Source organism: Melanerpes formicivorus, unplaced genomic scaffold (genome assembly GCF_026170545.1).
Source record: "Melanerpes formicivorus ecotype bairdi unplaced genomic scaffold, bMelFor1.0.p_v2 SCAF_2897, whole genome shotgun sequence".
NCBI classification, from domain to species: Eukaryota; Metazoa; Chordata; class Aves; order Piciformes; family Picidae; genus Melanerpes; species Melanerpes formicivorus.
The window spans coordinates 4,948-17,227 of record NW_027145248.1 but is presented as its reverse complement, the minus strand read 5'-3'; the positions used below and the strand labels follow the sequence as shown (position 1 = coordinate 17,227).

The 12,280-nt window shown below is 47.9% G+C and overlaps 1 protein-coding gene across 1 annotated transcript; it reads left to right on the top strand.

The window, feature by feature from the left end:
* Positions 1 to 781: 781 nt before the first annotated feature.
* On the top strand, positions 782 to 9,621 carry LOC137440381 (von Willebrand factor A domain-containing protein 8-like). The gene is made up of 3 exons (XM_068136661.1): positions 782 to 910; positions 3,496 to 3,734; positions 7,679 to 9,621. The coding sequence occupies exons 2-3, from the start codon at positions 3,499 to 3,501 to the stop codon at positions 7,785 to 7,787; spliced, it is 345 nt and encodes a 114-aa protein (XP_067992762.1). The 5' UTR covers positions 782 to 910; positions 3,496 to 3,498; the 3' UTR covers positions 7,788 to 9,621.
* Positions 9,622 to 12,280: the final 2,659 nt, after the last annotated feature.

Genomic DNA, 12,280 nt, shown 5'->3' with positions numbered 1-12,280 from the left:
CCCTCTACTCAGCTCTGGGGAGACCCCACCTGGAGTACTGTGTCCAGTTCTGGAGCCCCTATTCCAAGAGGGTTGTGGAGGTGCTGGAAGGTGTCCAGAGAAGGGCCATGAGGATGAGCAGAGGGCTGGAGCACCTCTCCTATGAGGACAGACTGAAGGAGTTGGGGCTGTTCAGTCTGGAGAAGAGAAGGCTCCCAGGTGACCTAATTGTGGCCTTCCAGTATCTGAAGGGGGCCTACAGGAAGGCTGGGGAGAGACTTCTCAGGATCTCAGGTAGTGATAGGACTAGGGGGAATGGAATGAAGCTGGAGGTGGGGAGATTGAGGCTGGAGGTGAGGAGGAAGTTCTTCCCCATGAGAGTGGTGAAGCCCTGGAATGGGTTGTCCAGGGAGGTGGTTGGGGTATTGTCCCTGGAGGTGTTTAAGCCCAGGCTGGATGAGGCTCTGGCCAGGCTGCTCTAGTGTGGGGTGTCCCTGGCCATGGCAGGGGGGTTGGAACTAGATGATCCTTGTGGTCCCTTCCAACTCTGACTGATACTTTGAAGGATCATCTAGTTCCAACCACCTCCCTGGACAACCCCTTCCAGGCCTTCACCACTCTCCTGGTGAAGAACTTCCTCCTCACCCCCAGCCTGAATCTCCCCACCTCCAGCTTCATTCCACAGTTTCCTTAAGCAGCTCGTAAAACAGAGGCAGGGAAGAGTATTTGTGTTGTCTAGTTGAAAGCAAGTTGCCTTTGATCTGTCTCATGCCATTGTGACCTAAAGGCCATTTGTGACTAACAGCTGACTGATGAGGTTTCTTTCTTGCAGTATGACATTGTTGGACATTCAGGAGATGGCTTTAACATCGGCTTGGTTGGGAGTGGCAAAGTCCCGAAGAACAACAAGCAGAGATTAGAGGTTCTTAAGGTAAATCCTACTGATGAGTGATGCTGGGTGATTAAGGGCTTTGTGACTGTGAAGGTAAAACTGAAGGTGGGTCACAGAATGCAGAACCTGAGGATAGTTAAATACAAGAAGGGCAAGGAAGGGAAAATCTTCAGTCTTTTCTTGAAACTGAAGCAAGACCTCTCAGAGACATGGCAGAGAACAGATTCTGCCAAAATAGCAGCAGCTGGGTGTGCCCTGTTCTGGACTGTTGTGTCACAAGTGTGTAATTTTGGCTACCTGTCAAAGGATGCACAAAGTCCCAAGCATTATACAGTGATGTATTTATAGGTGGCTCTGCCTCAGGCACGTGGCTCCTATTGTTGCTGCCTAAAGCAACTCATTTAAAATGTAGAGGAATCCCAGGTCGGCGATTTAGCCTTCAAGGGGCTGTGTCATAGCAGCTGTGGGGGAAAATGTGCCAATGCTGGATGGAAAACATGTCAAATCACAGCTGCAAAGTGAGTGGAATTCACCAAGATTCTGCTATGCTAGGATCAAGAAAGATGCAATATGTTTTAGGGTTTAGCTGCCAACCAGCCAGGTTAGAGCTAGGTTAGAGCTGTGTATTTGTGCTTCCTTTGAAGAGTTATTTTTAAGACACCAGCAGCTGCTTGGGTTAGAAGGTCTGGATTTCCTAACATCTACAATGTCCTTGCCTTCTGCTTAGGAAACAGCTTCAGCAGTTAAAGCAGGGTATTTATTTAATAACAGCTCCAAGTATTTCCATGTCTGTAAACCTTGCTGCCACTGTCAGGAGTCAGATATTTTAGAGCAACTGTGACACTGCCCAGGGAGGTGGTGGAGTGAGTCACCATCACTGGAGGTGTTTAAAAAGAGACTGGATGAGGCACTTAGTGCCATGGTTTAGCTGATTAGATGGTGATAGGTTGGACTTGATGATCTCAAAGGTCTTTTCCAACCTGCTTAATTCTGTATTCTATTAGGATCTGCAAGTTATAAACAGGCAGAAGCTGGTCTGAGTATTAGGAAATGAAACCCTGTTTCCCCCCCCTAAATCCATAGGAATGTAGCTGCTCAAACAGCAGCTGATCATTTACCTTCCCTAAGGCCCAGACTAATTATGGCCATATGTGAATCATAGAATCATAGAATCAGTAAGGTTGGAAAAGACCTCAGAGATCATCAAGTCCAACCTGTCACCCAAACCCTCATGCCTAGCTAAACTGAACTTTGATTGTTTGACCCACTGTGCTTTTAAGAAGTGATGCCTGTCTGAAAATGTGGCTCAGTATGTACAAAAAGCTGCCTCTTCTGTAGTGATCTGGAGCCTTGTCCACCTTGCTGAAGCATCCTCTAGTCGGGCATAAATATTTGCTTCCCCCCCGTGCTAGCCAAAATGAATGTTTGTTCCTGAAGACATCTCATAGTATCATAGTATCAGTCAGGGCTGGAAGGGACCACAAGGATCAGCTAGTTCCAACCCCTCTGCCATGAGCAGGGACACCCCACACTAGATCAACCTGGACAGAGCCTCATCCAGTCTGCTCTTAAACATCTCCAGGGACAATACCCCAACCACCTCCCTGGACAACCCATTCCAGGGATTCACCACTCTCATGGGGAAGAACCTCCTCCTCACGTCCAGCCTGAATCTCCCCACCTCCAGCTTCATTCCATTCCCCCTACTCCTATCACTACCTGAGATCCTGAGAAGTCCCTCCCCAGCCTTCCTGTAGGCCCCCTTCAGATACTGGAAGGCCACAATGAGGTCACCTTGGAGCTTTCTCTTCTCCAGACTGAACAGCCCCAACTCCTTCAGTGTGTCCTCATAGGAGAGGTGCTCCAGCCCTCTGATCATCCTTGTGGCCCTTCTCTGGTGGACACCTTCCAGCACCTCCAGATCCCTCATGGAATAGGGGCTCCAGAACTGGATGCGGTACTCCAGGTGGGGTCTCCCCAGAGCTGAGTAGAGGGGGAGAATCACCTCCCTTGCCCTGCTGGCCACAGTCCTCCTGATGCAGCCCAGGATCTGATTGGCTTTCTGGGCTGCAAGTGCACACTGAGAGCTCCTGTTGAGCTTCTCCTCCACCAGCACCCCCAAGTCTCTCTCCTTAGGGCTGCTTTCCAGCCAGTCCCTGCCCAGCCTGCATTTGTGCCTGGGATTGCCTCCACCCAGATGCAGGACCCTGCCCTTGCTCTTGCTGAACCCCCTGAGGTTGGCTTGTGCCCACCTCTCCAGCCTGTCAAGGTCCCTCTGGATGGCCTCCCTTCCCTCCAGCGTGTCTGCTGCACCACACAGCTTGGTGCCATCAGCAAACTTGCTGAGGGTGCACTCAATGCCCCTGTCCATGGCACCCACAAAGATGTTGACCAAGCCTGGTGCCAGGACTGATCCCTGAGGGACTCTGCTTGTCCCTGGCCTCCACTGGGACATGGAGCCATTGACAGCCACTCTTTGGGTGTGGCCATCAAACCAGTTCCTTATCCATCTAGTGGTCCACCCATCAAACCCATGTGTCACCAGTTTGGAGACCAGGGTGTGGTGTGGGACAGTGTCGATGGCTTTGCTCACATGTTTCCACTTGGTTATGCTGTGCACACAGACCATGCATGCCCATGCTCAGTTCTGCATGAGTGGAGACCACACCTTGGAAGGGACAGAGCACGCCATCCGTGAAATCGCCAAGGAAGAGGCCGATGAGTACTTCGTCATCGTCCTGAGCGACGCAAACCTGGAGCGGTACGGAATTCCACCATCAAGGTTCGCCCAGGTCTTGACCTCCAATGCTCAAGTCAATGCTTTTGCCATATTCATAGGATCTTTAGGAGACCAGGCAGATAGGTAAGTGCATTTGTTTTGCTCCTTATGTAGTTTTCTTTGTTGCCATTCGTCCTAAATCTGAGCTACGCTTCTATTGCTGTGACGTCAGACGTAGCTGACCATGTGTGGTGTTCTGCACTAAGGATTTGACCATGGTGGTGTGAAATCAAGGGAACTTTTAAAGATAATCTAGTTCCAACTTCCCTGTCGTGGGCAGAGACAGCTTTTACTTGGTAGGTTGCTCAAATCTCACCTTCAACCTTTCCAATGGTGGGGCATTATGGTGGCTCTTCTGGGCAACCTGTGCCAGTGTTTCACCGTCCTGTGGTTCCAGTGTCCAATCTGAACCTGCCCTCCTACAGTGTGAGATTCTTTCTCCTCTCACTACAGGCCCTGGGAAAAAATCTCTCTTCTTATGGCCTCCCTTTATATATTGAAAGGCCACAATAAAATCTCCCTTGACTTCTCTCTTCCCTCATGCTGAACAACCGCAGCTCTCGCAGTCTGTCCTCACAGGAGAGCTGTTCCATCTCTCTGATCTTTTTTTGTAGTCCTCTTCTGGACCTGCTCTAACATGTCCACATCTTTCTGGTGCTGAGGACCCCAGAACTGGGCACAGTACTGCAGATGGGTTCACATCAGAGTGCAGTAGAGTGGCAGAATCATGTCCCTCAACCTGCTGGCTACGCTTCTTTTGATGCATCCCAGGATATGATTTGCTTTCTGTGCTGCAGACACACATTGCTGACTCATGAACAGTATTTTACAGGAATCACAGGATGTTAGGGGTTAGGAGGGACCTCAGGAGATCATCAAGTGCAAACCCCCCATGCCAGAGCAGCACCATAAAATCTAGCACAGGTCACACAGGAATGCATCCAGATGGGTCTTGAAAGTCTTCAGAAAAGGAGACTCCACCAGCTTTCTGGGACAACTGTTCCAGTGCTCTGTGACCTTCACAGTGAATAAGTTGAGGTGGAACCTCCTATGCTGGAGTTTACATCCATTGCCCCTTGTAGTATCTATCACAGGGTGCAAGTGAGAAGAGCCTGCCCCCTCCCTCTTGACACCCAGCCCTCAGATATTTATAAACATTTATTAAATCTCCTCTCAGTCTTCTTTTCTCCAGACTAAACAGCCCCAGGGCTCTCAGCCTTCCCTCATAAGGCAGTGCTGCAGTCCCTTAATCATTCTCACAGCCCTCCGTTGGACTCTGAAGTAGATCCCTGTCCCTCCTGAACTGGGGAGCCAAAAACTGGATGCAATACTCCAGGTGAGGTCTCACCAGGGCAGAGTAGAGGGGGAGGAGAACCACCCTCAATCTGTTGGACACACTCCTCTTAATGCACTCCAGGATCCCAATGGCTTTCTTGGCCACAAGGGCACATTGCTGACCCATGGAGAACTTGTTATCCACCAGGACTTTCAGGCCCTTCTCATTTCATCCATCATTGTTTTCTGTTGGGTTTCTTGTGTTCTTTTTAACTACCAGCAAGAACCAGTAGCTTCTGATTTGTGCCAGGGAGGAAACTAGTTTGTGGGTCCCTGCAGACATCCTTAGTGTCCAGCTAGTTCATTGTATTCTGCATATCCAAAGGGAGCCCCTGCAGATGTCCTCCCACTGAGGATGTGCACTATCCCTGTATGTAGTATCACTACTTTTTAGCCATGACAGAAACATGGTGCCTTTGCCACTGCCCAGTATGCAGCCTGAATGTGTATGGGGCCTAAGAAAAGAGCTTAAAGCAGAAGCTGGGAGTTGAATGGTCTTCAAAATGGCCAAAATTTTGACTCAGATATTCTCCTTGTGTTAGAGACATAACTTCCTTAGAGAGTCCGAGCCTGTAAGCCTATATTTATTGTTATCATATCATTTCACTTTAAATTCATTGGGCAGAGGGGTAAAGAAGGAAATTCTGTCCCAGGCATCCCTCAGTTCCACGTCTGCCTTCAGCATCAGTATCACTAAGGTTGGAAGAGACCTCAAAGTCCAACCTGTCACCACAGACCTCATGATGCAGCAAAAAAGCTGCATCTAGCCACAAAGGCAGCAAATTACAGCCACAACTATCAACAATGCCTTTTCTGCCTCTGTTTGAGTCTTCAAGTAGAGCAGAATGAGAGAAGGACCAAAAGGAATTGGCCTCAGTGCATAGTTTTAGTAAGAAAAGGGTTGCAGGATACAGCTGCACGGCCACACTGTTAGTCACATCTGCAGGTCTGCACATCAGAGCTGTGTTAGGCTTGAAGAGAGAATCTGTTCTGAAAGATCATAATTACAGAAAGTCCTTTTACTTCTGCTAGGAGCAAAACAAAAGAGGGAGGTGGGGGTGGGGGAAGGCAGTCCTGCTGTGTAAGAGGAGATCTCATAATTGGCTGGTTCCCAGGGTGTGGAAAACGCACACAATGCTGTCACTGAAATGCATTTCTATGTGCATGGAAGTGCAGGATTAGACAAAGCCTTCCTGTAGCTGCTGTGGGGGAAGGAGAAGGCAATTCTCTGTTGCAGCTTGTTTAATAACTCAGTTTCAAAGTGAGACCTCAACTTAGCATTGGAGAAATAACATGGAGCACAGACTCTGAAAAGCACTGAGAAAAACATTCCAGTCCTGCTGATTGGACTCGAGGTTTGTAACCTGCATCTCGTTTAGTTTTCTTAAGGGTGGTTAGGCTGTGCATAAAAATGTGTCAGGCTAACCCTGGCAGAAATACATCTTTTCATCTAATCTGCTGTGGTCTCAGAAAGGAAATACAAACAGCACATTTAGATTCACTGGAGGTGTTGAACTGAAAGAGCTGGTGTTCTGTTTACAGTAAGTCAGAGTATCATAGTGTCACAGTATCAGTCAGGGTTGGAAGGGACCACAAGGATCAGCTAGTTCCAACCCCCTGCCATGGGCAGGGACACCCCACACTACATCAGCCTGGCCAGAGCCTCATCCAGCTGGGCTTAAACACCTCCAGGGACAGGGCCTCAACCACCTCCCTGGACAACCCATTCCAGGGCTTCACCACTCTCATGGGGAAGAACTTCCTCCTCACATCCAGCCTGAATCTCCCCACCTCCAGCTTCATTCCATTCCCCCTAGTCCTATCACTACCTGAGAGCCTGAGAAGTCCCTCCCCAGCCTTCCTGTAGGCCCCCTTCAGATACTGGAAGGCCACAATTAGGTCACCTGGGAGCTTTCTCTTCTCCAGACTGAACAGCCCCAACTCCTTCAATCTGTCCTCATAGGGGAGGTGCTCCAGCCCTCTGATCATCCTCGTGGCCCTTCTCTGGACACCTTCCAGCACCTCCACATCCCTCTTGGAATAGGGGCTCCAGGAGTGGAGGCAGTACTCCAGGTGGGGTCTCCCCAGAGCTGAGCAGAGGGGGAGGATCACCTCCCTTGCCCTGCTGGCCACACTTCTCCTGATGCAGCCCAGGATCTGATTGGCTTTGCGTGCTGCAAGTGCACACTGAGAGCTCCTGTTGAGCTTTTTGTCCACCAGCACCCCCAAGTCTCTCTCCTCAGGGCTGCTTTCCAGCCACTCACTGCCCAGCCTGGATTTGTGCCTGGGATTGCCTCGACCCAGATGCAGCACCCTGCCCTTGGTCTTGTTAGTCAATATCTTAATTTTTCAGAGTAACTCTCTAGCTGCCCTCGGGAAACCACTTGTGGGGTCACTGGTCCCTTGATCAAAACAAAGGTTTTTGCACATCAGAAAGAGGGCATGAACAGAAATCTCTCGAAACACTCTTGATTGTCTTGCTGAAAGGACCTCTGCGACTTAGCTGCTCTCTGTGATTCCTCACACTGCTGTTTTTCCCAAGCCTTTAATTGCATGGTGACAGCGAGGGAAGCAGCATGGATTGGAAAGGTCTTCAAAAGGGGGAAACTGTTCGTTCTTAAGTAACCTCGGCTTGTGGCAGGGAAGCTAATTTGAAATGGTAATTGTGTCTTGTTCCTCATTCTGCTCCTCAGGCTGCAGAGAACGCTACCCGCAGGTCGGTCTTTTATTGCCATGGATACCAAAGAAATCCCCCAGATTCTGCAGCAGATCTTCACATCCACCATGCTGTCAAGTGCCTGAGCATCGCTGATGTCGGGGAGGGGGGGGCGTGAACTCAAAGAAGAAACCCTCACCCCCTGGGGGGAGGAATGCTGAAGCCGAGGACGAGCGTAGTTATTAACAGTAAAATGCCTATCCTGTTCTCAGAGCAGTGAACCCACCCACATCTGTACAACAGCCGAGCCCTAAAGCTTCACCCCGCATCTCCCAACCAACTTGGCACATTCGAAGGATGGGAGCAGAGTGGAGGTAAATCACGGGACGGCGACAGAGCAAATGTTTTTCCGGAGGCACAAAGAAAGAGGAGGCTGTTTGTGATCGTTCCTCTGCCTGCCGCCTTGCCAGCGCTGTGCTATCATCTCCCTCTGGTTTATTAAACACAGTTCACTTGGATTTGATAATGTTGTGCAGGGCAGAGCCAGGCAATCTGTTTCAGTGTTTGTTGTGCGTCTGTTTGAATGGGTAGTGAACTCCCTCTCTGATTTAAACGGGACTGCTCTTGTCGGGCAGGAAACCCTTCCTTCCTCTGTTGTTGCTTTCTTGTCCTGACGGGCATCGGGGCTTCACCGCTGGATGCTGGGAACAATGGAGCAGTTTGGAAACACTGAGAGTGGCATGTAAACATCCATTATCTGATCAGGCACGGTGCTCAGAGCTTTCAGGTCTGGAGAAAGTGGCTGTTAAGAAGAAAAGCAAAGCAAAAATTGATTCGTTCAGTTCTGCCTTTGAAAAGTAAAGGGAGGGAGCTACTGCCCTGTCTCCTCTGTATGACCAGCGATGCCATCCTGCTGCACTGTGGCCCGGAATCCCTGGGGTGGCCTCAGTACCTGGAGGTGCCTCTTTGGTTGGGAGACAAAAATGTTACTAAGGCTTTGCTAGAGCTCCTTCGTGATCTGTTTTGCTTGGGTCTTTTAAAGATGGAGCTGGTGGAGACATCTAGAATAGAATAGAATAAACCAGGTTGGAAGAGACCTTCAAGATCATCGCGTCCAACCTATCACCCAACACCACCTAATCTAGGCATGAGAAAGTAAGTTATTATTTGTGAAGGAAAAGGGGGTGAAAAAAAAACCTGTGTTAGGTATATTTAATATGCAGCATAGCTCTAGAGTCTTATTTCCTTATTCAATCAGAGGGTGTTTGGCTCATCCAATGAGCCAATCATTCTTCATCTACTAAAGAATCTCGATCTTGATCACTGGAATACTTAATGAATTGAATGTATGGTTTAATTAATCTGGGGCAGAGAGCCTGTATCAACACTGATACTCTGCTGATGTTAATCTGAAGGTAACTGAGGAGGGAGGCATCAAAGGAGGATACTTGTAGAAGTCTGAAGGAGGAGTTGGAATACTTCCCTGTGCTGTGAGCAGTATATTTGGAGGGGAGGAGGCAGATTAGTCGAATCATGTTAAATGTAACCATGGGTGTTTTGAAGGGCCCAGTTGCTAGTGGTCTTTCTCTACTCCACCAGTCCTGCAACAACAATCTTTACCAGGGCATCAAAAACCCATCTCATACGGAGGATGAAGCTTGGCCAGCTTTGAAACTCTTTATGGCAAGAGACACAATGGAAGAGGCTTTTCAAAGGCTCGTTAGTATTGTTATGATAACTACGTGACAACAAAGAGGCTGAAGATGCAATTCCTGTTTGTAGGGAAGGGAATTGGGAGGAGAAGGTTGAGAAGGTTATGCCTGGCTGGGACAAATGCATGCACAGACACACAGGCACAGCTACTGAGGGGAAAGTTGCTTCAAAATACAAGTCTCTTGGTCCTGTAAAGGTGTGGTTAATATTTTTCAATGAACTATGATGAAATATGCCAGATGCAATAAAGAATTAGCATGTTAATAAGTCTACTAGTAAATGTTACTAAGTCTACTAGTTATGTAGTAACTACATGGTAATAAGCCTGCTAGTAAATGTGGTGTACATGGAAATTCCCTCAGCACCACTGTTTTTATTGCCAGCAGTCTTTCAAAAGAAGAAGCATTTTATTACAGGTCATTAACAAATGTACTCTGCACTTTCTAGATAACTTGAGAGGGGTAAACTTTCTCACCTCAGGTTTCTCTGGACTGTAATGATGATATCTATATCATAAAAAATCAGGACAGGATAGAATAGAGTAGAGTAGAGTAGAGTACATTAGGGTAGAGTAGAGTAGAATAGAATGGAATGGAATGGAATGGAATGGAATGGAATGGAAATGAATGGAATGGAATGGAATGGAATGGAATGGAATAGAATAGAATAGAATAGAATAGAATAGAATAGAATAGAATAGAATAGAATAGAATAGAATAGAATAGAATAGAATAGAATAGAATAGAATAGAATAGAATAGAATAGAATTAACCAGGTTGGAAGAGACCTTTGAGATCATCAAGTCCAACCTATCATCCAACACCATCTAATCAACTAAACCATGGCACCAAGCACCCCATCCAGTCTCCTCCTAAACACCTCCAGTGATGGTGACTCCACCACCTCCCTGGGCAGCCCATTCCAATGGCCAATCTCTCTTTCTGGGAAGAACTTCTTCCTAACATCCAGCCTAAACCTCCCCTGGTGCCACTCGAGACCGTGTCCTCTTGTTCTGGTGCTGGTTGCCTGGGAGAAGAGACCAACCTCCACCTCAGCAAGGTCTCCCCTGAGCCTCCTCTTCTCCAGGCTAAGCAACCCCAGCTCCCTCAGCCTCTCCTCACAGGGCTGTGCTCCAAACCCCTCCCCAGCTTTGTTGCCCTCCTCTGGACATGTTGCAGCAACTCAACATCTTTCCTAAGCTGAGGGGCCCAGAACTGGACACAGGACTCATAGTGTGGCCTAACCAGTGCAGTGTACCGAGGCAGAATGATCGCCCTGCTCCTGCTGTTCCTGATGCAGGCCAGGATGCCATTGGCCTTCTCCCTGGGCACACTGCAGGCTCATGTTCAGCCTGCTATCAAGCAGCACCCCCAGGCCCCTCTCTGCCTGGCTGCTCTCCAGCCTCTCTGACCCCAGCCTGTAGCACTGCCTGAGGTGGCTGTGGCCAATGTGCAGAACCCAGCACTTGGGTGTGTTCAATCTCCTGCCCTTGGTATCATTTAGAGAAACTCTAAGGTAAATCAAATTTAAACCTCGTGTTTGCTATCCCTGTAAACTACATTTCATGTCCTGCTATTTGAAGTTACCTCTCTTCTTTGGTTCAGGAGGTGTCTGTTGTGTTTCATTTCAAGGATATAGCCATTTCTGGGGCCAAGTCTGGCTGGTAGGACAGCTAGGAGAGGGAGAGGGTGGGATCAGTGCCTGGTAGATTTTGAGAGAGAGAAGAAACGAATGGAAGTTTTTTTTCCCCTCTCTCTCTTCTCTATTTTTTTTTCTAGAGGGAAAGAGGGGGGTTGGGTTTGCTTTTAGCAATGCCTTTTTTGCAAAGCATATTTGACCTGACATCTCTGTCTCCCTAAATTGTAACAATTCAGGGCAAAATGTTCCCCAGGCTGTGTATCTCTCACCTGCCTTAATGCCCATTGCTGCCCCAGGGGAATCAAAGCAGCAGCTGTGCTTTTCTCTGTCTCACAAGGACTGGCAGTGTTACTTCACTGCTCAGAAATTCAGCACTGGCTCCTCTTTCATGTCCCTGGGACTAGCAGAGCTTCTTAATATGCATTGATCTTTAATTAGTGAAACACTGAAAAGCAGTGTGGCTTGTACTAACAGCAGCACCAGTGAGCGCTCTTGTTGCAATGCATGCAGCAGCATTGTGTGTCACTCATTCCTTCCCTCTGAAGGCATGCTAAGGTATTTCTCATCTCCTCCCACTTTGTGAAGGCACTTTCACACACATCAGTTTGTATGAAAAGGCAGCATTTCAAGGAGTGCACAGAGCTGCCAGCTGGAGCAGGTCCTGACCTGTTGACAATGCTTCAGTGGCGATTAGTCACGACAGCAGGAGTGATTTCAACGGCCTCTTACAATGCAGATTTTGGTCTAGTTCTGCTTATATATGCAATGTCTTCATACCCACTAGCCAGTTAGGAACAGGACACAGGCATTTAGGGTTATTATTTCACTGTGGTGAAAAAGAAGAATTAAAAGGAAGCCTGGACAGATTGATTTCAGTCACAGCAAAGCGTGTTCAATATTTAGAGACACCAGAAGCTCCGTGCAACTATGTGTAGAAGTGATGGGTTAGCATGAATTGCAAAGACAGCTAGGTGGGATTCCAGAAGAATTAGAATAGGAATAGAAATAGAAACAGAAATAATAGAAATAAAAATAGGAATAGGAATAGGAATAAGAATAGGAATAGGAATAGGAATAGGAATAGGAATAGGAATAGGAATAGGAATAGGAATAGGAATAGGAATAGGAATAGGAATAGGAATAGGAATAGGATAGAATGGAATAGAAAGATAAAAGAATAGACTAGGCTAGACTGGAATGGAATGGAATGGAATGGAATGGAATGGAATGGAATGGAATGGAATGGAATGGAATGGAATGGAATGGAATGGAATGGAATGGAATAGTA